The 25,604-nt window shown below is 42.5% G+C and overlaps 2 protein-coding genes across 4 annotated transcripts in view; one reads left to right on the top strand and one right to left on the bottom strand.

Moving 5' to 3' along the window:
* LOC109512554 (gap junction delta-2 protein-like) lies at nt 1-18,452 on the bottom strand. Of its 2 annotated transcripts, XM_019864388.1 has the most exons (3): nt 17,060-18,452; nt 15,969-16,025; nt 1-2,260 (listed from the first exon to the last, which is right to left on the bottom strand). In XM_019864388.1, the coding sequence occupies exons 1-3, from the start codon at nt 17,128-17,130 to the stop codon at nt 1,396-1,398; spliced, it is 993 nt and encodes a 330-aa protein (XP_019719947.1). In that variant the 5' UTR covers nt 17,131-18,452; the 3' UTR covers nt 1-1,395. The 2 variants fall into 2 exon arrangements, with proteins under 2 accessions (XP_019719947.1, XP_019719948.1); XM_019864389.1 differs by lacking the exon at nt 15,969-16,025.
* A 3,820-nt stretch (nt 18,453-22,272) lies between these two features.
* The window catches only part of rab6a (RAB6A, member RAS oncogene family), a 9,543-nt gene continuing 6,211 nt past the window's right edge, over nt 22,273-25,604 (top strand). The window contains exons 1-5 of one of the 2 annotated variants that reach the window (XM_019864336.1): nt 22,273-22,622; nt 24,252-24,310; nt 24,390-24,443; nt 24,782-24,887; nt 25,017-25,128. In XM_019864336.1, the coding sequence (XP_019719895.1) occupies nt 22,553-22,622; nt 24,252-24,310; nt 24,390-24,443; nt 24,782-24,887; nt 25,017-25,128 (401 nt within the window). In that variant the 5' untranslated portion in view covers nt 22,273-22,552. The remainder of the gene's footprint in view (nt 22,623-24,251; nt 24,311-24,389; nt 24,444-24,781; nt 24,888-25,016; nt 25,129-25,604) is intronic. The other variant, XM_019864335.1, reaches the window with a different exon arrangement.

Here is a 25,604-nt window from a genome sequence, read left to right as displayed (position 1 = left end):
CTGTTTGCATAATAATTTATTGACTTATTTTCTTTTCATATAATATATATTAATATTATTGCTGCAGTTCGGGAGCCTTTCAAATATTCACTTTCAATGTTCCCATGACGGGAGGCTATGTATCGCTTAATATCGTAACGCATGCGCAGTACAATTCACAGGAGCAGGATGCAAATAAATAAAAGTCTTCGTAAGTTAAATGTCATAACCTATCCATTCTATTTATGCTTCTTGAACATGCCTTTTTCAGTCCATGGGATGGGGGAAACACTTTTCGGAACATGTACTTTCTATTGGAAGGATGAAGGCTGAACAGAGAGCACATTGATAATACATATTATTAAAGCTGGTCATCCCGGATTCATCTTCATTCCCACCTTAAATGGTGTTTCCAAATCCAAGTGAAGCGCATCAATAATAATTCCTGGATGTCAAATATGTACAGTACCTTCAAAATACGGCACCAAATCTGCTTGTGGATAAACTTAAAATATGTGACAACCATATACGTATATACATATTTCATGGTTGAATTGAAAAGGCTGTGTTGTGTCCTCAGACGGTGGTCGTACACAGTGGAAACGCCAACCCGTTTCTCAACATTTTTTTTTTCTTTCCCGGTTGCTCTTGAAAGTAAACGCCCAGCCTAGCGAGCGAGCATCCTGAGCACTGAGGTGTGTTACACAGTGCTGGGAGGTAAGTGTGGGACACATCATCAGTGCACACGTGTGTTTTACTGACTCCACGTCTTGCACAGCACCAAAATGTTGCCAAATTACTGGCAAAAGCAGCCATGTGACGTCAGTGTTTATCAGAAAAGGTTTGCACATGGATACTCGGTGCTATTTAGTGTGAAATTGTGTTTGAGCATTGAGGAAAAAAAGTGGAGCGTTTGTCCGCCGAGTGGCAATGAGATGTATGAATCGCTCTCGGCATTACAAATCATCTTCAAATTCAATTTTCCGACTCCGGTGAGCGATTGGCTTTTTTCCTCGACACTCGTGCATCTTTTGCATATGTGCACATTTTAGGAAATCAAGAGGATTACATTATTCATGAGCTACAACAAAGGCAAGTAATGAGGGGGGCATTCCTCAGTGCAATTGCAACCTTCCTTTACATGATTTTATTTTTATGAAATTGCTCATTTCTGTCTGTTGGGTTCTTTAAAGGCACCTAGTGTCACCTAGGCAGAGTGCAAAGCTCCGTCATTTTTAGGAAGGAGCTTTAAGCAGCACCAAAGTCCATGGTGGGAAGCTGATTCTTCTTCTCTGTGCTCCTTCAAAGTCATAGTACAGTGGTGACCTTTTGTGCCCCAAAGGTCATGGGGGGTCCAGGGCCAAGGAGAAAACCTCTTCTCCGAAATGTCAAAGACCCCAGGCGGAGAAGCCTCTGTCAGACGTAGGCCGACTCACTGGACTGGGTCCTGCCCAGGTTGGGGGCCTGAGACAGGTGGGAAACGTCCTTCTTGCGCACTTCGCAGATGGACTTCCTTCGGGCCTGCACGCCGCGGATGGCCGTCTTTATCTTGCGCCAGCCGAGGTGGTTGAGCTCAGCCAGGTTGAGCACCACGCAAATGCCGCTGACCGCAAACATGAAGACCAGGAACACGGTCTTTTCCGTGGGGCGAGAGACGTAACACTCCACCTCCTTCACGCACGGGTAGCGGTCGCACTCAAACATTCCCGGCACGTTGAAGCCGTACAGGAAGTACTGGCCTGCCAAGAAGCCGATCTCCAGGGCGTTGCGGAAAACCACCTGGATGACGTAGAAACGGGAGATTCCTTCCTGTCGCCGCACTTTGGCGCTCTTGTGCGTCGGAGGGAGCCCTCGAGGTCCGTTGGGGATCTCCTTGACCTCCAGGCAGTCGTGATCCTCCTTACTGCTGTCAGGGTGCACCAGGATGCCGTTGATGTTGCGGGAGTGAAGCTTGCGAGCGTGATGGTCGTGATGGCGGCCGTGGTGACCGTGACCGTGGTGGTCCATGTAAGGGTGCAGGAGGGAATAGCTGCGGTCCCGGGCTTTGGCCGACTGGTGGACGGAGTAGGTGATGAAGCACAGGCTCGGCGTGCACACCAAGATGATCTGGAAGACCCAGTAGCGGATGTGCGAGATGGGGAAGGCTTTGTCGTAACAAGCCTGGTTGCAGCCGGGCTGCATCGTGTTGCAGATGAACATGATCTGCTCGTCCTCGTACACTTTCTCGCCCACGATGCCAACTATCAGGATGCGGAAAATCACCACCACGGTTAGCAGGATCCTACAGACGCAGGGAGGAAGCAGAACAGGGAAGGTCCATTAATGCAGAAATTGAACAGATTACTGTGTGAAATGTTTTTGTTGAATGTTTTCGTTTAGGTTTAGTTTTAGTTTTTTTCTTTATGCCTTTTTCATTCCTTGTCTCGTCATGAGGTTTTTGTTTCCACAGCCCTGTTCCTTGTGTCGACCAATCAGCTCCTTTCAGCCACTTGCGTTTTGTCCAGGTGTGCCTCATTGTCTCGCCAATACGTTTGTATTTAGTTCCCTGGTTTCTGTCAGCGTGTGTCGTGTCATTCTGTCAGAGATTTTGTCGATTTGATGACATTCAACGTATCCTTGAGAGTCTGGAAAAATTGTCGCACCATCGCGTGTGCGCAGGTGAGCAACTTTGTGCATACGTGTGTACTTTGTACCCACGATTGCTCGGCGGCTTGGATGAAATTGATAGCATTTCATTGATTATCGCATCAATGCTCACAAGTTCACTCATCATGAGAGGCTGCCAGTCTGTCGAGTGACTCACACTCCACATCAGTGTGCGTATGCTTACACACATGCTTAAACAGTTTGCTATTTGTCATACTGCACACAAAATATTACCCACTGGTGCTGATCCAACTTGGCCACTGCAGAGGAGGAATGGGCCTTTACAATTGCACTGTCAGCGCTTTGTAATGAGTAGCGAGCGCCCGCACATCACAGGGTGCCCGGTGCCAAAATGCAGTGGATGCGCGTACTTCCTGCGTGGAGGAGCCAATTACTTAGAACGCACTTGTCTCTAGGCAGCGAAAAGGGAGATCAATTGGAGCTGGCTGCAGGTGGGATGGGCCAACTATGGTAAACACAATGGTGTACGTGTGCTTGTGTGAGGGTAAGAGAAAGTGCAGCAACTGCTGAACAAAGGCGCGTGGAAGATCATCTTTTTTCTTTTTTTCAGATTGTGCCGGCATACCGAATAATTTTTCAAATGAGTTTCTTTTTAGGAGGCTTCACTTGCATTGAAAGGCCCGTTGCCAAAGCAACTGCGAAAATGTGAGATGTTTGGCCAGGGTGAGATCAACGGTTTACATAAGTGATGCATGCTGTGTTCCGCAAATGTAAATATTGTTGTTGGAGAAGTGGATGGAATTTTGGATTAAATGTAATACAATATTACTTGAAGAAAACTGTTAGAGCAATCAGCATCTCTGGCGAGTATGATGAATTATATTGACATTTTTTGGAATGTTTTGGTCATGTTACTGTATACAAACTGATTCTGAATAGCTCACGATGATGAATGTAGCACAGTTGTTGTTTAGTATGGATGGTTTCTATTAATACATGTGACACACGTTACCATTCGAACATTCCTATGGCACGAGTATGAGCATTCTCACTCGAATCCCCAAATTCTGATTCAGCGTTCGTATTTAACAGCCCAATTTGCATCTCGAGTCGAGTCACAACCCATTCCATTTTCTATAATAGCCATGTAATAGTGATGGTATTTAAGTCAAATAAGTCCCCGCTGAAGGCCCTCGTACCAAATGAAAGAAACGCCTAAAACTCCTTTAAGTGTCTTTGAGTTCAAAAGAAACACGTCTTCCTTCGACAAGTGGAAGCGAAAGGCAGACAAAGAACACGTGTTGTTGGCGTGAAAGAGGTTTAGAATAGAATACTGCTGCACCTGCGAGTGCATGCCAAGTATGTTTCTTTCTGTGTGAGACGCCGACACGGGGACGGAGACAATGAGGGAGAGTCAGCCATGTGTGTGACTTGTGCAAAATGGCAAATGTGCCCGTCCGTCTGTGATGGAACAGCTGTGAGTGCGTGCACGCTACACTGACTTTCACTCCAAGAGAGCGCCTCGAACACAATAAAGCTCAGCTGCACCTTTGGACCTCCATAAATGAAATTTAAAGTTGTCGTAATGCACACTTCAATTCTGATCCAAAGGTTGATATGTTTCATCGTTATAAGGAGGGAAATCATACTGCATTCTCATATATATATATATATATATGCGTGTGTGTGTGACACATTTTATAATGCCATAGTAGGAAAGTAGCACGTTTCACTGGCTAGTTTAAGACTCTTGAAGCTGCAATGTATAAAATGGGAGTTGCCTAGTAGAAATATTTTTCCCTCATTTTATTTTAACCTTTTTTTCATGAACATATAGCTCATTGGATATATGACAAATTACAAATGACAGTTTCTCCATATTTGACTGACGAATGATTGTCGAAAGAAAAGCAATTTACTCCAACTTATTTTTCTTAGTTCCATGTTATTTTCCGCTAAAACAAAAAAACGTTTCTTTTTTGTTGCATATAAAAAGAGAAATAAGTTGGATATAGCCTATATGTGTATTTCATGGAGCAGCAATTACATTTAAAAAAAAAATTGAACATCTCTACATAATGAAACATATCGACATATTTTGCGGGAATCGTACTGTGAGATGCAGAAGCAAAAACATGCATGTTATGTTAATTGAAGACTCTAAATTGTCCATAGGTGTGAATGTGAGTGCCAATGGTTCATCGTGCACTGTAAATGTGCCTTGTGATGGGGTGTCACCCCATCCAAGGTGCATCCCGCCGCTCACCCAAAGTCAGCCGACATGGACCCCGGCTTACTTGCCAGCCTCATGAGATCAGCACTATAGAAAATGGATGCATGGATGATCAAAAGAAAAATGAAATGCAATGGAACTCTTTATGTCATGTAACACCGTACATCACTATTATGAAGAAATTCCACACAAGCTTTCCTCGTTAGAAAATCATATTTTCTCAGCATTTTTGTATTTGCACTGTTTTGCGCTATTCATTGCTGTATCATGAATACATTCTGTGCCAATGAACATATTGGATGTTGTGTTGTGTTTGTTTGTCTTGTGAGCGATTTTGTGTGTGTATGTGTGTGTGTGTCAGTATGTGCGCTCCTCTGCTGGCTAACAGGATAATCAGCACACGGCAGATTGCTGCATTAGCAGAAAGGAATGAAGGAAGGTTATGTTGCAAACATCAGTGTTTTAGTGCTGCACCGCACCAGTAGTGTGCTTGACCACTTTGGGCCAGATTGACCGCGAGCTCTGAACCTGCAGAAGATTAAAAAATAATCATAATTAACCAAAAAAACCACCACTCCAAAATGCATTTGTAGTTCAGCACACAGTATAAACTCAACTTGCTTTGGGGGATGTAAAGGAAATTGGAAGCTGTAGGTTCTGCTGCATTGTGATACCTTGTGGTATGAATATGAATGCATTTTTCTGCCTTCCGTCAATGCTCATTGCATCAGTAACAGTAGCTGCCCACCTCCCTGAGGGTGTCTTTTCAGTTAGGAGTAATCATTACTTTTTGGACCATGGGGGGTGGGGGTGGGGGTCCACAGCTTCATTGACATTTGAAATAGGATTTGCGTTTGCAGTGACCTGCACATATGCTAGTTTTTTTTTCTTTGCCCTTGGTAGCAAGTGACGCCCAAAAAAATCGGAGATACAGTTACTCTTTCAATATCACAAAACATTACTACTTATATATTTCTGGTGTGTGTCAAAGCATGAATATATTTATTTCTACCTGAAGGAAATTTTCAAAGAAATTCACCTTTCACTACCCGAGCAGCTGCAGTTAACCGCCTCCAGGTTGTAGCAGTGACAAAGAATTGGCCTAAGTTACTTTTGAAGCAAGTATCCAGTCAGGTAACTAAGTTACCTTTTCCAGCTGACATTGTTTGTAGCCATCTATCACCGCCAGATGATGTCAGTGTCAGCACGGGCAACAAATGGTATCATTTGACGTGAAGATTACGATAACACGATGGCACACTGTAGTGTATAAAATTGAAATGTTCTGATTAATGAGCGATAGACTGTCCTGAGTGACGTTGGATGCTTTGCCACGGGTATGTTGGCTGGACTTCCTGGCTTGGTGTCTTGCCACGGGCTTCAAAACACACTCACGCACATTCATTCAGAAGGCAGCTGCTGCCACCAACCCCCTTGGGAACAACAAGCGCCTGCAGCATGACAGCAGATTAAAAAAAAAAATTGTACATATACAGTATTGTCTTTCTCTCTCTCTCACACACACACAAAAGCACACACACTGAATATACAGTCGAATTCCCCTGCATTCCGTCCTTGGCTGGCTACTCCCTGAACTGGTCACAGAGCAGATGATTGAAATGTGAATCCGTGTCAATCCCATACCAAAGTAAATCACTACTGATCTGTTAAATAAATGTAAAAAGAGGTTCAAGAAATATGAATACTTCATTTAATTCAGTCACTTTATATGTTATACCCTGAGAAAAAATATGCAGGGTTGTTTTCCTGGCAAGTTCTGATTTGGGGCAAATTGTTGTTTGGGTTATTTATTTTGACCCACTCGATTGGTTTGAAGATTGGATTTGGGCAGTCTGAAGAGCTGGAGTTGGCCGACATCGAGTGGGAAAAGGGCTGAGTTTGATCAAAATGGGTGGATTTTGCTGCTTAATCTGTATTCTGCAAAAGCAGTCTCCATCAGAATACCGTGTTTAGAGAACATTGTATTATCGAGAACGTTTTTGTGTTGATTTCCCCTCTCACTGTGGTAAACATGTTTTTGCACTTGTATGACCGTTAAGAATGTTACTTAAAAAAAAAAATTGCCTCTGCAGTCAATTAGGGTTTCTATAATCATGATAGTTTGACTATGGCATGGATTATTTATTTTTTTTTTTGGTACAATTGTGCGACAATTTGGTTCTAAACAAATCGGAGGTTGATCGGCATCTCGGGATAGATTGCGTTTAGCCCTCGAGGTCCCACTAAACTGTTTGGTGTGCCGAACGATCAGATGCAGGAGTGCATCCAGCCTTATCTGAAGGGTCAGCAATAATCTCTGCAGTGTGCCTCGAGTCAAAAGATTTATCCTACCCATACGCTCTCAATAATAAGCTCCACCGATTGCTGTAATGAATAAAGACTTGCGCAGGCAGAGAAATTAGGCCGCTTAATGATGAGTGTGCGGACATTTCTATCCTACTGCCACTCATTCCCCCCAACCCCACCACAACTCTGGAAGTGCTTTGAGAGTTTGGAATATATGGCAGAGAGGCCGCCTCGGGGTCCACTAAACAGCGCTGTGAATGATGTTTTTATGCGTGCTCTCACGAGAGCAGGTTAACCAAGTTCAATCAGCATATTTTTACACAGCGATTAAGACGTAAATGGTTTATACTCTAAGTACGATTGACTGTGGAGGAAACAACTTATTTCTGTAATTGAGAAAGTGACCCCCCATTCGTTTGAGGAAAAACAAGACAAGATTATTCTGAGGATGATGCGGCCTTCCTCTTTTCCGTTCATTTTTTATTCACCCTTTCATCTTTAATGCTCTTTCCAGCCCTCTTCTTTTACCGGCAGAAGAAAAATAAATTCTCTCTGAAGGTTTCAAATGAACGAACCAGTGAATTTTTGCTGACTGCATCAAAAACGCAGCTCCCGAAACCAGCATGAATCTTATTGCTTTTCCACTGTTAGGAGTAACGACAGCTTCTCTGTCTTCCAAAAATATGATCACCACCACGACGTTTTGCATGGTCTCCAGTGCGGTGTGCAAAGTTCAGCGTAACTACGAAACTTCCATTCACATCCCAGCATTGATATATTGTGCTTTAAATGCATTATCGAGCGTCACCTAATGGGCAATGCAATACGAACACTTCATGCATGTAATAGGATATCATACTTTGAATTAGCGCTATAACTCAGTGTAATTGATCATACATTTTTGCACATTAGAAAACTACTATAGCAAATTATTATACAATTATGTCTGCTATCACACCCACGCGCGCGCGCACGCACACACACGCACACACACACACACACACACACACACACACACACACGCACACACACACACACACACACACACACACACACACAAAATGTTTACTGATGATGACTAAAACTGACAGTGTGGTATCAAACAACATGACTTTGATTACTTTTCTTGTAGGGCATTTAGAATGCTATTTTATTCATTTTTGTAGAAGGAGTAATTACAAAATGTCATTTTCCTCAATCATGCAGTACACAGTCGTCTGCACACACCGATTCAAATGCCATCTTTTTATGATATAAAAAAATAATAATAATAAATTCACACCAATAATGTCACCTATAAACTGTACAACTCGGTTGAATCTTTTTGAGTGGAGAATTAAAAGAAAACAGAGATGATGTAGTTGCACAAGTGTGCACACCCTCTTATAACCGGCAATGTGGCGATTTTGACAAATAACTAATCACATTGAATCTCCTATTAAATGGGAATCAACACACACCTGCCGCCAATTTTAAGTGTCTCTCAATAACTCAAAGGGAAGTTCAGATGTTCTAGTAGGCTTTTACTGACGTGTTTGTTTTTGCTTGTTTTCTACATGCAAGTCGATAATCCTGAAGGGTTTGTGCTATCACGGATTTTATTAGGAACTATTTGAAGAAATATTTTTATCGATGGAAAAAAAAAAAAACAATTACCATCATATTTATTTGTATATTACTCCTTTTATTCCTGAACACACTGTAAAACCAACACCGTTCAACACGAAAGGTCTAAAATGCATAGAGTGTGAGGGTTAAGAATTCAATTAAATTAGTGGCACCCCTCCTGTCTTGGCGGAGACTTGATTGATTGTTTTCCTTGGCCTGCGGCCTTCTGTGTTGTCTTTGCTGATATATGATGATGAAACAGCGTGTATGACACAATAAGTGGCAGCGTGGCCAATTGAGGCTGTCTGTCCTCTCTCCGCTCTCGAGCTAAACCTCAACTCCCTCGCTTCCCGCCAAGTGTTTCGTGCTTCTCACAATGGGACGCAGTGCGGTCATTCAGCCATTTGAAACAGAAGCTTATCGCTCGGCATTTTACCAGGAAAGAAAGGAATCTGTGGCTTCAATGCTTTGCTCAGCGATTGCGTTAGCCTGGATCCAAAGCATCTGACATGTGAAATACAGGATACTGTTTTTCTAGTTCCAGAGAACGTGCGGGAAAAAAAAAGGATGTACATCACTTTAATTGACATACGTGATGCATCTCATTTGTCACCGATTAAAATATACTTTAGAATGAATTCATTAGTTTTGTTTAATCTGCTTTGACACACACCGGACACTTCATTAGGCACACCCGCACAATATAATACAATCCAGTCCAAGAGCTGTGTCAAAAATTCTGCCAGTACAAATTTAATGATGCTTATTTGTTTGACACTATTATAGAGATATTAATGTATGGCGTAGTTTTTAGTGGTGTGCTCTTGCCGCGTATCATCATTAGCTGTTTCTAGTGTAGACCGCTCATATAGCCAACTCTGGTTTAAAATATGAAATACATATACAGTATATATATTAAGATCCGAATAAACATACAAAGTGCTGCTCTCCATTTATGTGATGTGCATGAGGGCTGACTGGAGGAATAATTGTTACTCAAGGCAAATTGTGCAAAGACGAAGCACTTTAACGTGCAGGTTCAAGTTCAACCATCCAATAAATTGATCTTGATTCAGAATTTAAATGTAAAACAGGCCGCAGGAGCTTTTAAATAGTTCATGAAACATATCTTCAGAAAGTGTCAAACTCATTTTTGGCCCGGGCCACACTGTTATGGTTTCTCTCAGAGGGCCGTGATGACGATGAAGACATAAATGTATAATCTCCTCACCATATTATTACAGACAACAACAAAAAAAAATGGTGATGGATAACTGCTTTTGAAATCCCAAGTCTGGAAAAATAGTTCAACGGTTTTCAATGTTATTACAAGTGAATACAATTTGTAATTTTGATGCAGATTTTTAGCAGTAAACAGATATGATTTGATTTCGCGGGCCAAATAAAATGACGTGTTGGGTCTTATCTGTCTGTCAGGCCTTGAGTCTGACACCTGCATCCTAAACAAAAAAAAAAAGGGACTGAAACCGATGTATAGCGCACAGCAATGCAGAGCAGTGAAACATTGTACACGCTTTGGGAACTTAACGCGGCCCATCAATACGTTGCCGCGATGAAGAATATCCTGCAGTGGGTTTCCGCTGAACTCAGCTTTACCGGGAAAATCCGCCATTAAACAGCGAAATCAATCGCAGTCAACACCGAGAATTGATGCACAAATAAACTCATGACAACCTCTTCCAATGTGCAAATCCTTTAATCTAAAAGACCAATGAGCTGCTTCAAGTCATTACAGAATGATGGATCACGAATCAAATGTTGACGTAGGGATTTCTATCAAGGAAGCTGATGAGAAATGATACTTGAAGAAGTGGAAGAAGCTTCCCACAAGTGGTGTACGCTGGTCCTGTTCCTGTTTATTTGGGGGGTGAATTTGGGAGCTCTTGTCAAAGTAGGGTACCTCCCCCTGCTGGAGATCTTGACCTATTTAGGCGAAGAGGCAGCTAGAATACAAATAACTACTGCAGCAGGCACCAATTTAAAAAGGCCATTTACAATCTTTGCTTTCCTTTTGAGAATCAAGACAACGTTTTGAAGAAATGTTTTGGTCAGATTGTGTTGGACATAAAAGAAATGTATTTGGATTTTTAAATACATTTGAAAAATGATGATGGAAATGATATGTTCCAGGGTTGTATAATTTCACAGTTAACTGTGCAGGCATTCTAAGAAAAACCTCAACGTTGTTAATGAGCATACAAGTGTAAAAATAAGCCAACCACTGTTAATAATAACACCGGTCAAAAGAAAGTTTTACTCAGATTTGGATGTATGTGTCCCTAAAAGTATTTTTCACTGCTAATAATAATAATAATAATAAATTGTACTACATCAGGTTTGCGAGAGATTTTCTTTTTTTGTTTTTAATCCTTTCATGCATGAATTTGATAGCCTACATCGAGAATTTGTGTCCTTTTTTTTTTGGTTCCTTTTTGAAAATTATCAACTATAACTTGGGCAACTATGCTGTTAGAATAACGACACCTGTACCCACAAACTATACCTACTCTATCTGTCCTTGAATACGAAGTCATGCGTTTTGACTTGATGATTTGCACTGCATTTATTTCTCAGCTAATTGTGTATATCCATGTAAGCAGCAGTGAAACAAGGTGTTTGAAATGCAATTCCTTCCTTTCAGCACAAAACCGGTCAAGTCTACATATGTATTTTTTTTCAAATAAAGGACGTGACATCTGTTGCAGCTGGTAACAAATGCCACATAGTTTTTACGATGCTCAATTGGAGAGGGTGTGTACATTGAAGAAATTGTGGTCAATGCGAGGCAAAACAAATCTAGAAAGGTGCCCGCGGTGATGTACATTTTTCATGACGGTATAAAAATTCGGAACAGCTGTAGCTTGGGAAATGTATGAAGATGTGTTTTAAAAAGCGGCATCGCTCATTTGAAGATGCACCCTCTCCCGCTTATTAAAGGTGCTGTTTATTCAGCCAATGCTGCATTGCTGTGTCTGTGTAGATGGTGAATATTGCATGCCATTTCTCTCTAAATAGCACCGCAGTGCTAAATTGCGTGCAGAGGAATGTGAAAATTAAAACACTTCATGTTGGAATGCGAAGAGCACATGTTGACTTTGTTGGATGTTTTGAAACTGTTTTTTTTTTTTTTCGCCCTCACATCCTTTCCTATGCTCGCATCCAGCAATACATAGGATTTTATCTTCGCTCTCTCCTTCCATTCTCTTTGCCTCTTTTTCTCGCTCTACTTGTCTTTGGCTGGGGCCCCCGCAGCATTGCGGTGGAGAACAAAATGCATCAAATTCCTTCCTTCCGCTCTACCTGCAAGGTGTACACTTCTGATTTGTTGGTGCAGCCCCAAGGTTTGTGCTTTCCACGCTTAGACAGCGACACACGCGCGTGCACACACACACACGCACGCGCACACACACACACACTTTTTTGGTTCCTTTTTGAAAATTATCAACTATAACTTGGGCAACTATGCTGTTAGAATAACGACACCTGTACCCACAAACTATACCTACTCTATCTGTCCTTGAATACGAAGTCATGCGTTTTGACTTGATGATTTGCACTGCATTTATTTCTCAGCTAATTGTGTATATCCATGTAAGCAGCAGTGAAACAAGGTGTTTGAAATGCAATTCCTTCCTTTCAGCACAAAACCGGTCAAGTCTACATATGTATTTTTTTTCAAATAAAGGACGTGACATCTGTTGCAGCTGGTAACAAATGCCACATAGTTTTTACGATGCTCAATTGGAGAGGGTGTGTACATTGAAGAAATTGTGGTCAATGCGAGGCAAAACAAATCTAGAAAGGTGCCCGCGGTGATGTACATTTTTCATGACGGTATAAAAATTCGGAACAGCTGTAGCTTGGGAAATGTATGAAGATGTGTTTTAAAAAGCGGCATCGCTCATTTGAAGATGCACCCTCTCCCGCTTATTAAAGGTGCTGTTTATTCAGCCAATGCTGCATTGCTGTGTCTGTGTAGATGGTGAATATTGCATGCCATTTCTCTCTAAATAGCACCGCAGTGCTAAATTGCGTGCAGAGGAATGTGAAAATTAAAACACTTCATGTTGGAATGCGAAGAGCACATGTTGACTTTGTTGGATGTTTTGAAACTGTTTTTTTTTTTTTCGCCCTCACATCCTTTCCTATGCTCGCATCCAGCAATACATAGGATTTTATCTTCGCTCTCTCCTTCCATTCTCTTTGCCTCTTTTTCTCGCTCTACTTGTCTTTGGCTGGGGCCCCCGCAGCATTGCGGTGGAGAACAAAATGCATCAAATTCCTTCCTTCCGCTCTACCTGCAAGGTGTACACTTCTGATTTGTTGGTGCAGCCCCAAGGTTTGTGCTTTCCACGCTTAGACAGCGACACACGCGCGTGCACACACACACACGCACGCGCACACACACACACACACACACACACACACACACACACACACACACACACACACACACACACACACACACTTGCGGGATCAAGACCATCTGAGCACATCGTGTCAATGAAGAAATATGGTGACGTCGATGTCTTGATCTTTTCTTGAAAAAGAAAATTAAATGTGGTGTACATACTGTTTGTGATTCAAGGACCATCTGCCTGAGTGTGAGCTGCGTGTGGTTAGCTTGGCTTGCAGTGGCCCTCCAAGCTGGGTGTCCTTCACATGTAATTATTTTGTTTGCATGTATCCCTTTTGGAGAGAACATTTGTTTGACCTTTTGTGTTGTTGAGCGTATGACTCCCATTAAGAATGTTTTTTCGAAAGACACACACACACACACACACACACACACACACACACACACACACACACACACACACACACACACACACACCTTATGTTTTCCAGCAGTTTCTATTTTTCCTCACAGATGTATTTGCAAAATAAACTATTCCGAAAATAAATTGCTGCTGCCATCATGATGCCAAAGCACAAATTTTATAAACAGCTGTAGTACATTGATTCCGTCATAAAACGAAATGTTCCGTTTCACTCTCATTTTTTTTTTTTTTTTTGCTCATGGCCATAATTTCATTCACTGCTGCTCGATAAAGAAATTGGTATTAAAGGGTAATATCATTTTAGGACCCTGTAAAGTATCTATTTCTATGTGGTTGTTGTTTAAATTAAAATCAGATTAAATAAAAAAAATATCCGTATGTTATTTTTCTTATGAGAAACAAAATATTTTTACTCATATTTGCCTTTTTTCCCATATTGCACGGTGTGTATGGCAATGCACTTTTACAGGCCACAGTATACTATGCTATATTAAAAAAAAAATCTCTAATGACGATTACTATGACAGCACAATCGTTTTAGCCAGTGAATGAGGAGACACTCTTCAATGCTTTCTTTTTTGCAATCCAAATGCAATTATAGTCATTGGTACATATTGTATAAGAGGAGACCGGCCTTCAAAAGGGCAGTATACAAAACACTGAGTGTCATACGGAAGCCACCTGCAGTAAGTCTGAGGCATAGAAGCAAATCTCACGTCGTCCTTTTCCAAGACGATGATTAAGCCAACCAATGCTAGTTTCTATTTCAAGTTTAATTACCCACCTAATGCCATAGCATAAGCTAGCTTAAAGTCTGCAATTAAGAAGAAACAGAATGGCACCTGGAGCGCAGTGTCTGATGGTGGGATGTCATTCGTCATATATTGCAAGAGAGCAGCCAAACGGATGACTGACATGCAAAGGACAATTATCAGCAGCCAATGGGAAACGACAATGTCAGGTACTTTGGAGCAGCATGAGTGCAGACATGCAATGTATTTCGAGTTTAAATGACTACACAGACTCAACATTCTCTTTGTGCTGCCAGCAAGCGGTTGCTGCATGCTCCGGCCGCACTGTGTGAAGATTTGCTTTGAAGATGCACAACTATGAATGGCTGCGTCACGGTGGATCGTGTGGGCACGTGCGACAACGGATCACTACTGACCACACCCAACTGGGGGGGAAGGGGTTGGCTGTGGTCAGTGGTGCAACAGACTTGAACCTTTCAACCCACAGAGGTCAGTGCATCAATTTGGACTTCGTACACTGTTTATGACGTGGTGTGCGTCCAATTAAGGAGGCATCTGTACAGCACAGAAAACTCTGCCAGAGGGTGCGCACCATTCTCCGACTTGCTGGGAAATCCCAAAAATAGAATTCGGATGGATTTTCTGACCATGCAAACACATGCTTTGTGTTGGGGTTTCAAATCTTAACAAAAGGGGTTTGTCATCTAGCTTCAGATGATGTAGATAAAACAACTGCGGGAAATTTTATTTTGAAACCAGTTTCTTGTCATGGATCATCTTTGACCTTGAAGGTTCCGCTGAATTGCTAAAACTAGGGTCCCCTAGCCCATTATACTGTATGAGTATCCAGGTTTGATATAAACACTTTGATTACAGAGACAAATAGAGAAAGGACATATGTTTAGGGAACTACAGCTGACTAGCATGAGTCCAAAGCGGTGCTAAAGACAATGTTCGCAGCTTGAACTACATGGACAAGTAGGATCGATGCGGGGACCTCATCGGGAAACTCTAATGTTACAACTAATGCCCCAGGTCCAACTTGAGAGGCTTGCAGGACAAACACGATCCGAGTGAAACCAAAACATTTACGGAGTGTGTCACTTTATTTAGGATTGTCTGGATGTTCATATCCTGAGGGTGTCAAGCACCTTCTAGATTGTTTTATCTATTTCACATTAACACTTAACCCTGTTTGTGTAATTTTTGGGTTATCAAGCTAATGGCCTATCATAAAAAAAGACCAAAGAAAAAAAAAAACAACAACCAAAACAAGTACTTAAAGGACCATTTTAAATTGAGCCAGAAAAGCTTCTAGGCTGATTATAATGGTGACTCAGGGAACCATTTTAATGTTCTTCCACTGAAGTGCGTGATCAACAAATAGCTTAATTAAGCACAGGAGAGGGAGCCATTACATTGTTAGAGTATTCATTATGACTTTTGAAAGCGGGAGCAGACAAATTGAGAGTTGCCTCCATGCCTCTGAAGAACTACAGGTGGCTTTCTGCATTTTGTATACGGTTGACTTAATTAAAAAAATAATAAAAACCCGCATTGAATTATTTTTTTGACCACTAGGGGGGCGGAAAGACTCATTTTCAAAAACAGTCACAACAATTAGCAATTAGCTTAGCAAGTAGCCATGGCTGACATGTTAGCAAACAGTTGCCTACTTACAAATCCAGTAGAAACAGAGCAACACGGACATCCCTTTGGTCTCCTTTTTCCGGCCACCTGTTGAACGCAATTCCAATATTCACTGGCGTTTTAGCCCTTGTGCGGTCTTTTAGCGCTAGCTAAATATTCAACATTCTTCAGGAGTTACTCGGACAAGAAAAACGAGCTGACAAATGGCTCGACAGAACTTGCAAGTTGGAGCTTAATTCCTAGTGGTGACTCCATAAACTGCGGTCATTTAATGACAGCCCTAAAATCTTTGTCACTACATCTTTAGATCCAGTAAGCATCCTTGCAGGTTTTCCCTCTCTCTGGACGGCAGCAGATTTTATTGCTTAATAACGTGCTTTCAACCACAAGCAAACCTCTATAAAATGACTTCGTTGGGAGGAAAATCTCCAGAAAACCAATCATGATTCCGGGCCAACAAGAGATTTGGTGTAATATCATGCAAGTCATATCCTTTCTGTCATTGTGATGCAGTGACAGTGACCCACATGCTGAAGGGTATCGCCTATGTGCACACAAGAGTTTTCCCCACCACACTTCACTTCAGCTCACCGTCGTGGTACCCGAGGATGACGTGTAAAATTCGTCTTTTTTTCATTTGTCAAACAGAGATGATGTCGAGTGCATGTTTTGTTCTTTGCAAGATATATTCCAACATGTCTGCTCGATGCCAATCAAAATAAAATCTTATCTGTTCAACCACTCGGATGAGACTTTCAGTGTCAAGTGTTTGCAGATAAGAAAAGCCGCTCAGGTGTTTCTTTTTGATTCTCTTCATTGGCACTCTGACTCTTCTCTACTCCTTTCTGGCCTATTGTTCTAAACCTTACGTATAGGCTTACATACATACGTATAGGCTATTAGATAGTATCAACACAGGAACCTCTCTGAATTAACCGCGAGACCCTAGTAAAGCTGCCTATTGATTCTGTTTGAATTATTTATCTCATAACTAATGGTTAAGTGGGCAGGGGAAAGTGAGGAGGCATGGAGAGTTATGGGCTTCGGTCAGTCCAAAATCAGGCGAGCATATGTCCTCATTAAGTTCACATAAACGGTGACAAACAAACCCGTTTTCTTACCTGCCAATCATGGTAGAGTGCTGCTGGACAGCCGCCTCCAGCAGCCTCTCCAAAATGGTCCACTCTCCCATGGTGAAGCGTCAAGGCGATCAGACCAAACGATGTACTCGGAGGTGACCTTTCTTCCTCTTGGACCCGGTGGTCGTCAAAGGGGGGCACAGCCAAGCCACTATGACCCCACTGCACCGACCTCACCGTGCACTCTCTGTGAGCCTCACCAACTCCCTTTTGACCTCTACACCTGGCCTCGGGTGATGTTTTTATGCTTCCTCCAGGCCACTCGTGCTATGATTCTCTTCCCGGTGGTGGAGAGGTGCTGATCTGATTGCACCCCCCTCCTCTCTCCTCTCCCCCCTCCCTCTTCTTGTGCAGCGATGCTTGTCCTCCCCTGCCGCACCACTCTGTTCTGCACTACAGCATATGCTGTAGCTCACTGTTTGACAGGCATGATCACCCTCTCTTCCCCCCCACTCCTTCCCTGTCGTCAATCTCCACTCTATCTCCGGGGAGCTCCACTTGGTACCTCACTTGGCCTCCCTGCCATCAGTGCTGCTCTCTGCTCGTCCTTGCATCGTCCGAAGATCTTCTGCTACTCTCACCTCAGGACACGAGGCGTTTGGCTGATCCAAGCCGGCTTACCTCAGCACACAGCAGCGTAAACAAAGCCTCTAGCCCTGGATAAAAGCCCTGAATCCCGCTCTCTTACTTCCTACTGAGGACTGCAGAGCCGCAACAGCACACACAGCTCCTGTCTGCTGAATGTCATTTTATGACTGGAGGAATGGTCTCTCCCAAAGCTCCAAGCGCTTACAAGGACCCATAAAAAAACTGTGCTGCACACTCACACACACGCACACACACACACACACACACACACACACACACACACACACACACACACACGCGCACACACACACACACGCACGCACACACATTCATAGACACACACGCATAAGCATGCTGCCACCCAGCCCCTTCGTAATAAATCAGCTTCCTTGCTGCATCCAGCGAGGCTGAACCAAGGCTCTGCAGACCTCCCGTCCTGGCTTGTCCCCCTTTGCTAATTTAAGCACACTCCAGTGCTCAGAGTCGCGTCTGCTGCAGAGAGCGAGGGCTCGTGAAAAGCTGTCCTGTAAACCCTCTTTCTGGGCTCCATCATCCTGACTCCCTGCAACCTGCTCCTCCCCACCTTCACCTCCTCAACCTCCTCCCGCTAACCTCCGCTCTCCTTCTCCCTCCACCTTTAATCTTTTACTCACGTTTATGTGCAGATCTTTCTCCAATTAGCTCTGCTCTCAGCGCTCATTCCCGATCTCTGCGTTCCCTCTCCACCTCTGTATCGCTCTCGTGCATGGAATCGCTCTATCTTTGTCACATTGTGAGCATGCAACACCCCCCCACACCTCCTCTCCTCTCTCTCTCTCTCTCTCTCTCTCTCTCTCTCTCTCTCTCTCTCTCTCTCTCTCTCTCTCTCTCTCTCTCTCTCTCTCTCTTGTGCTCTCTCCTCCCTCTCTCCCGCCCTTTCTGGTAAATGTGCTTACTCTCATCGCAGCTTTACTTATGCTTGCAAGAATGCCTCCTTCTGGCCGCAAATGAGGGATTCTACATCTCACGCTGCATTATGTCTCATCATCGCTGCAATCCTTTGTTCCATGGTGTTTCCCCACACTCTTCCACTATACTCTCATCCGGCGAAAATGATTTCAGAAGAATTGGGTCCCTGCCCCCTAACATCCCCCAGTGATTCCCTCCTTCGCTTCTTACTGTCAGGGATGGCAACACACTGACTTTACCCTGACCCAACCCTGATGCCATTCCCATATTCCCTTGCCTAATCAGCCCCTATGTTCTTCATTCTGTTCACTCCTACTCCCCCTCCTCCTCCTTCATTACATCCCGCGTGCTCCCCATCCCTCTCAGGAGACGTGAGTGCTGTATTGCACTTTGCTGTGACATTGAAAGCTGCATTCATTAGATTTATATTAGGTGGTGTGGAAATGGGAAGGTCTCCCTCCATCATGTGCACATTTAGGTGGAGGTGCGTCATTGGTACGGTCACATATAGGAAGCCCGTTCAAGGTATCCATATTTCTGCATGTGCGGTATAAATGTAGGGGAATAAAAGCCACATTTGTGAGTCATAAAAGGGCTTCCCCATCCTCGGAGGACTGGGTGCAGTCGTTTAGCACAGGTCAATAATGCAGTTGTATGATGACCAACTTGCACGTCAGAATGAAGTCACGGCTTGAGCTGACATTTTCATTTGTGCCATCTTACCTTTTACTCCTGCTTTTTTTGGATTTTGGATGGCAAGATTTAGCAGCTTCTGATTTATCTGCCTTCCTATGAGGCACTGTGGAAACATGTAACCGGGAGAGCAAATCAGCTCTACAGTGACGTTAAGAGCAAACTCCATCATGCATTTTAGAATCCGTTGCATACACGTAAGTGAACAAATAGAAATGTCTAACAGAGGACAGTGTGAAAGACCAATTTGTCAGTTCAGCATCTTGGGGTCATTCTCTTACCAAGGACATATGGCATAGCGGAGGAGAGCAGCAAGGTGGAGGCTGGCAGTGAAGGGGGATGGCTCGAGTTTGGCAAGGTTCGGGCCACATGCAGAATGTAGCGCTGGCATCAGCCAGATGGAAACTATTGCTGCGTAGGATGTGAACCACAGAGTCGCAGGTGTGTCTTCAATGACCTGCAGCTCAAGAATGCATAAAAACACCTTCACTGTGTTAACACAAAGCAGCAGCAAAGTAAATTATCAAGTGTAAATTGGTCATATTCTAATTTGTCTGTTTTGTGATATGTGCAAGGGATCCACTCTGAAACTGGGCCATGCTTTTATGCATTCATGCTATAGGAATTCAATCATCTACTGAACCTACCATTCAGCAGGAGGTCACATTTCATTTCACGCGTGTAAACAAACACCCATGTGTTCCTGTATGCCGCTGCTATCAATTTATTCGCTCATGTTTTGTTGGAAATGATTAAATTACCCTTCCAATAACATAAATGTGACTGTCATTATAACGATGGTTAGCTTCCCACATCTCACTTCTCTGCGATATGACTCTGCATAATGTATTCTTTCAGTTTTGATTTGATAAGACATCGTGGTAAAGCTAAAAGGTCCATAAATGACTATAAAAATTCCTCTCAGTCAGTCTATCTGAGCGAAGTTTCACAGCAGCACAAATTACAGCTTTCAAAATGAATAATACTCAAGATTGCTCTTGAATAGATTCTATCAAAATTGGATATTAAACTGGACTTCACAGGAGGTTTTATCGCAAAGCTATTGTGTAAAACCACATTCATTTGATCTCGGTGAGTGAAATACAATTACAAAACTTTAATTCCGTCGTTTTACATCTCATCTCTTTATATAAAAGTATTATTTATTTTTTTAGGAGCGATACACGTTATTCAAATGAGTAAAAACGTTTGCATGAACTTGATTCATAGATGAGTTCATGATGATGTCATCAGTCAACCGAAATTAAACAACAGTAAAACATAAACAGAGGATTTATTGACCATATTCCTGGATTTTATAGTCAACTCATGAAACCTTTTGTAGATGAATTTCATTGTCTTCTCTGTAAAAAGCAAATGAACCAGTTGCTGCAGGCTTGGTTCGCATTTGTCAGTTTCTTTATGAAAGAACAGCAAGCACAGCAATGGATTCACTACATTTTCCGGCATAATATTTTAAAAGGTTTTAAACTTCTACTTTCAAACATGCTTTCATGTATTCCAAGTGTAATTATATTCGTTGCAAACAGAGTGGCGGTTTTGGGTATGAGAAATATGTTTGGCTGCACAGGGCAGTATTTTTTTGTGGGGAGAGGGGGGTGGGGGCAATGTGGTGCTAAATTTCCATCCATTCATTCATTCATTTTCCCATTCACTTATCCGCACAAGGGTCGCGGGGGTGCTGGAGCCTATCCCAGTCGTCTTCGGGCAGTAGGCGGGGAACACTTTGAACCAATTGCCAGCCAATCGCAGGGCACATAGAGACAAACAACCATCCGCGCACACCGAGGGACAATCTGGAGTGTTCAATCAGTCTTGCCATGTATGTTTTTGGAATGTGGGAGGAAACCGGGGTACCCAAAGAAAACTCACGCAGGCCTGGAGAGAACATGCAAACTCCACACACAGAGGCCGGAGCTGAAATTGAACCCGGTATCTCTGCACTGTGAGGTCGACGCCCTAACCACTGGCCCACTGGACCACCGATGCTAAATTTATTTATCAAATTATCTATTTGTTTCTGGAAGTCTAAATTGTCTTTGCTATTAATGTATTCATGTTTGATTATCATTCAATATATTAAAAAAGAAAAGAAAAAAAGGTCCACTCCAGTGTGTTTATCATTGGTGTTTGCTTGTGTTGTGGGAGGTGAGGGGGGTCTCACACAGGCAGGCATTCAAGTTGGGAAAGCCACTAAACATAGAGTTTTAAAATGTGTTACATTGTGACACATTAGGCTGTAAATGTTAGTAGAATTTATTATAATATATAAACATAAATGAATAAAGATTTTTGCTGTGCCGTGTTTCAGGTTGCTTTTGAATGTATCATATTATTTCAGTGAACATCTAATAAACTGCATATGAGCATTTTGAATTGTGTAATGTAGAAAAACAAAATATGATGAGAATCTTGGTGTATATTACATGATCTCAAGAAGAACTGCATTACAGTACATTCGCCTCACGAGTGACGGGTGGTCACAATTCGCCCTCCTGTGGACAAATGATGGTATAATATACTGTACACTGCATAATCCGTCCATTTAATTAAATACTGTAATTTAAAACTAAATACAATAAAAGTGAAAAACATTCATAATAAACAGGGGATATTATGTTCCTTTTCCACGATAAATTCTTTATGAACAAAAAGATTTGTATGACAGTGATTTCCGTCCGCTGTGTCACAGCACATCAGTGTGCTGAGAGAAATCATTTGTGTGGCACAGTAAACTATTCAATGTTAGTTGGTCAGAAAATGTATTTATTTCCTGCAAATGGTTTGTCTTTAGTTCTCAATCCATGCCAGCAACCGGTCTTTTTACGCAGGTACTGTATTTGTATTTCTATAAAAGTAGTGTAAATTCCACCGTGATTTGTTTTATCACCAGTGGGGGGCAGCACAATCATTTACGGATGGCGTTTTACGTACGCTGAAGAAGAAGGGCCCAAAGTGGCAAGTCGCCAGTAGACATGTCACAGAAGTAATGTACTGTAATGCTAACTTCAGTGCAGCTCGGCGGTGAGTGGTCAAAAAAGTGTCTGAAAATCGGAAAGGGACATTTTCACAACTGAAACCACGCATAAGTAGCTTCTGTCACGAGTTGGACGAATCGGTTTGACGTTCCAGATTTTTTTTCTTTTCGAAAACAAGTGCTTAGCTCGCTTTAGCTGGCTAGCTGGGAAGCTCCAGAGAAGTCACGTCAGAGCTTGTTTCACAGCCATGTCCACGGCCGGAGACTTTGGGAACCCACTAAGGAAATTCAAATTAGTCTTCCTTGGGGAACAGAGTGGTAAGTGTTATTGCCAAATGGACAGTCATTTTTCCTAAATCGGCGTTAAATTAATGTGTCAATTTGGATATGATGCTAAAGACTTTGGGTGGGTTGTGGCTGTTGATTTAATCAGTTGTCATGGCTAGCTCTTATTAGCCACGTAACGTAGTGATACATACTCCTCAAATTTATTCCGGTTCTTGCTTCCTCCTTTAAAACGTAATGCTCTTCTAATCCAACAGTAACCGATGACATTACACATTGACTTCGTCAAGTGATAATGGTGGTGGATTATCAACTTTACACAACAATTGACTTGTAAATCGATTGAAATCGTCAGTTTCAGACGTTTGTTGTTCCATTTAGTCTAGTTAGCTATCCAAGCGTAATGTTGTGTTAAAAACCTGGCCAGTAGCATTCCTGTATTCCTCTTCCCACCCATTTCTTCCCACTTTCTGGTCAAGCAGAACATCGAATTCCCATGTCAATTGGAAAAAGGGGCATGATTAACAATCCTTAATCCTTATTTATCAACGTTAAGATAAAAGGGCTGTCAATACAAAACGTTTTAAAAGCATTCTCCCAAGAGGGGTCTGATACCACAAGCCAATACAGTATTAAGTATGAATGTGCTAGAAGTCTGCATGACTCATCGCTGTGCTTGGTAACATGACCTCAGAGATTGCTTGCATCACTATCACTTATTGAATTGCACTGCTTGTTTGAAACTTTAGATTTTATTGTCAATATTAATTCAGCTAAACACGAAAGACACACCTCCAAATCAAATGGCCTGCTCTGAATTCATTAACTGTGCATAACGCTACATCCTACCAAGACATTTTGAACATCCAACTTTATGGCAACAGTTTGAGAACATGCCTGTGTCATTGAGTGCCATAAAGGCACGCTTGAATCAGTTTGGTGTGGAAGAAGTGTTCTCAAAATTGTTCTTTCTTGTCTTCCCAAAATATTGAAAAAGCATTCAGGCAATCATGCGGTGCGACCTGCAATTTGTTTTATCTTTAGTTGATAGTAAACTTCAAGTGGGAGTGGCAACAGACAGCTTGGCCTCTTTCTTGAGGATAGGGTTCACCCTTTGCCCAACTGCTGCTTGTTCTGAAGTTCACTGGCACCATCTAAGGATAACTTTGTCCAATTTTTGCTGCCACCTCAAGAAAAAAAAATATCCATGCCATGCGGCGGCTCGTATTTTGTTTTTAAAAACTCGCATGCCTTTTCACTCATAAGTACTTACTGTAATGCCCTTGCATGTGGGAAAGGCGAGACCCAGTCGCTCATTCACTTGACAGGCATTGATTTAAATGTCTCAATGTTTCTGTCCCACCAAGCCTCGCTTTATCGGTCACATACCTAACACACAGACACGACAGGATGTCGTTTTGACTTTGGCCTCATCTTCAAGCCAATGCATCTTGATAATCAGTCCAGCTTCGTGTCACAGTCCACGCTGGCAAGTGCTCATGCCCTAACCCCCCCACCCCCTGCATGTGTTCACGACAGGATGATAACTGACAACATGAGTTTTTAGGGTAGCTGTGGAGAGCTACGACTTGTTGGCTTAAAGCATTCAATGACGTGACGCTTCCTTCAGGAGTCATTGTTTGATATGTGTTTTGTTTTCAGTGGGGAAGACCTCGCTGATCACCAGGTTCATGTATGACAGCTTCGACAACACATACCAAGTGAGGCCAACGCTCATAATTCAGTGTTGACAAATGTATTAGGTAGTATGCCTAATTAACACCATGTGTCATGTTTCAGGCCACAATAGGAATCGACTTCCTGTCGAAAACCATGTACCTCGAGGACAGAACAGTAAGTTTTGCCATTTCTTTTTTTTTGGTCTCGCTTTGTAGTCAATCTGATGTGATTTTGTTGCGTATCTTGCATCATTAAAAAATGTTTTTCTGCCTTTTAAGTGTGAGTTGAATGCCACAATAAGTTGCTGACTCTATTTTTTTCCCCCCGCAAATCTAAGCCAGTGCTTCATCTCAAAAGGAGTGGATGACAAGTGAAAAGCTGATTCCTTTGCATGTCCCGAGGCCCCGCTTACCTATTTCTAATTCATATTCTCTATTCATATCCAGTTATATATTTTTCAATTTAGCAGCATTTCCTCCTCCTCCTTAAACTTTCTCCATCCTGCCTTCTAGATCAGATTGCAGTTGTGGGACACAGCAGGCCAGGAGCGATTTCGTAGCCTCATCCCAAGTTACATCAGAGACTCTGCCGCCGCTGTCGTAGTGTACGACATCACAAGTAGGTGGTCATTCCTTTCAGACGCATTTTGTTTCTTATCTGTAATCACTTTTACGAATATATGCCCTGATCAATCGGCAAAGTCAGATTCTACTACACGTTCCGGTCTGCTTCTCATCTTGTCGGTAGACGTGAACTCCTTCCAGCAAACCACAAAATGGATTGATGACGTTAGAACGGAGCGAGGAAGTGATGTCATCATCATGTTGGTGGGCAACAAGACTGATCTTGCAGACAAAAGGTAATCTCTCCTCCCTCTCTCGCTCGCTGGCTGCCGGCATGCTAATGAAGACATTGATTGTTGCTGCTGGAATGTCAATACAGAGTGGTTCAGAGTTTCCTGATGCAGCAACTTCTGTCTTCTCTGTGTGCCTGGCACTGCTATGATTGGCATTTTCCACCCCTGTTTTCGTTCACTTTCAAAAGTAATGAGCAAATGATCATATTGGATCTATTTATTCTCCATATATCTTCTAACAACCATTCCCATTAAGAGCGTTTATATTTGAGATTATCTCTTCCATAGTCAAAGCGCACATCATCCTGACACATGTATTAAATCTACAGGCAATTCATCAAGTAAAATTTGAATTTACCCCCAAATCTCATTTTTCACATGTACTGCCAGACAAGTAGTAAATGAAATCCACCCCTCATGTAAAACTTAACCCCCCCCCCCCCCCACCCCCCCACACACACACTGTAAACCTTTTTTTT

Source organism: Hippocampus comes, unplaced genomic scaffold (assembly GCF_001891065.2).
Source record: "Hippocampus comes isolate QL1 unplaced genomic scaffold, H_comes_QL1_v1.1 scaffold57, whole genome shotgun sequence".
Lineage (NCBI taxonomy): Eukaryota > Metazoa > Chordata > Actinopteri > Syngnathiformes > Syngnathidae > Hippocampus > Hippocampus comes.
Note: the sequence above shows the minus strand (reverse complement) of the source record. Positions and strands in the feature narration are given on the sequence as shown.

Excerpts from the sequence above, each read along its gene's own strand:
- LOC109512554 (XM_019864388.1), bottom strand. The coding sequence starts at position 17,130 with ATGGGAGAGTGGACCATTTTGGAGAGGCTGCTGGAGGCGGCTGTCCAG. Across the intron at positions 16,026-17,059 it reads CACTCTACCATGATTGGCAG|GTGGCCGGAAAAAGGAGACC; the intron begins GTAAGAAAACGG and ends TGCGTTCAACAG. Across the intron at positions 2,261-15,968 it reads GCTCTGTTTCTACTGGATTT|GATCCTGCTAACCGTGGTGG; the intron begins GTAAGTAGGCAA and ends CTGCGTCTGTAG.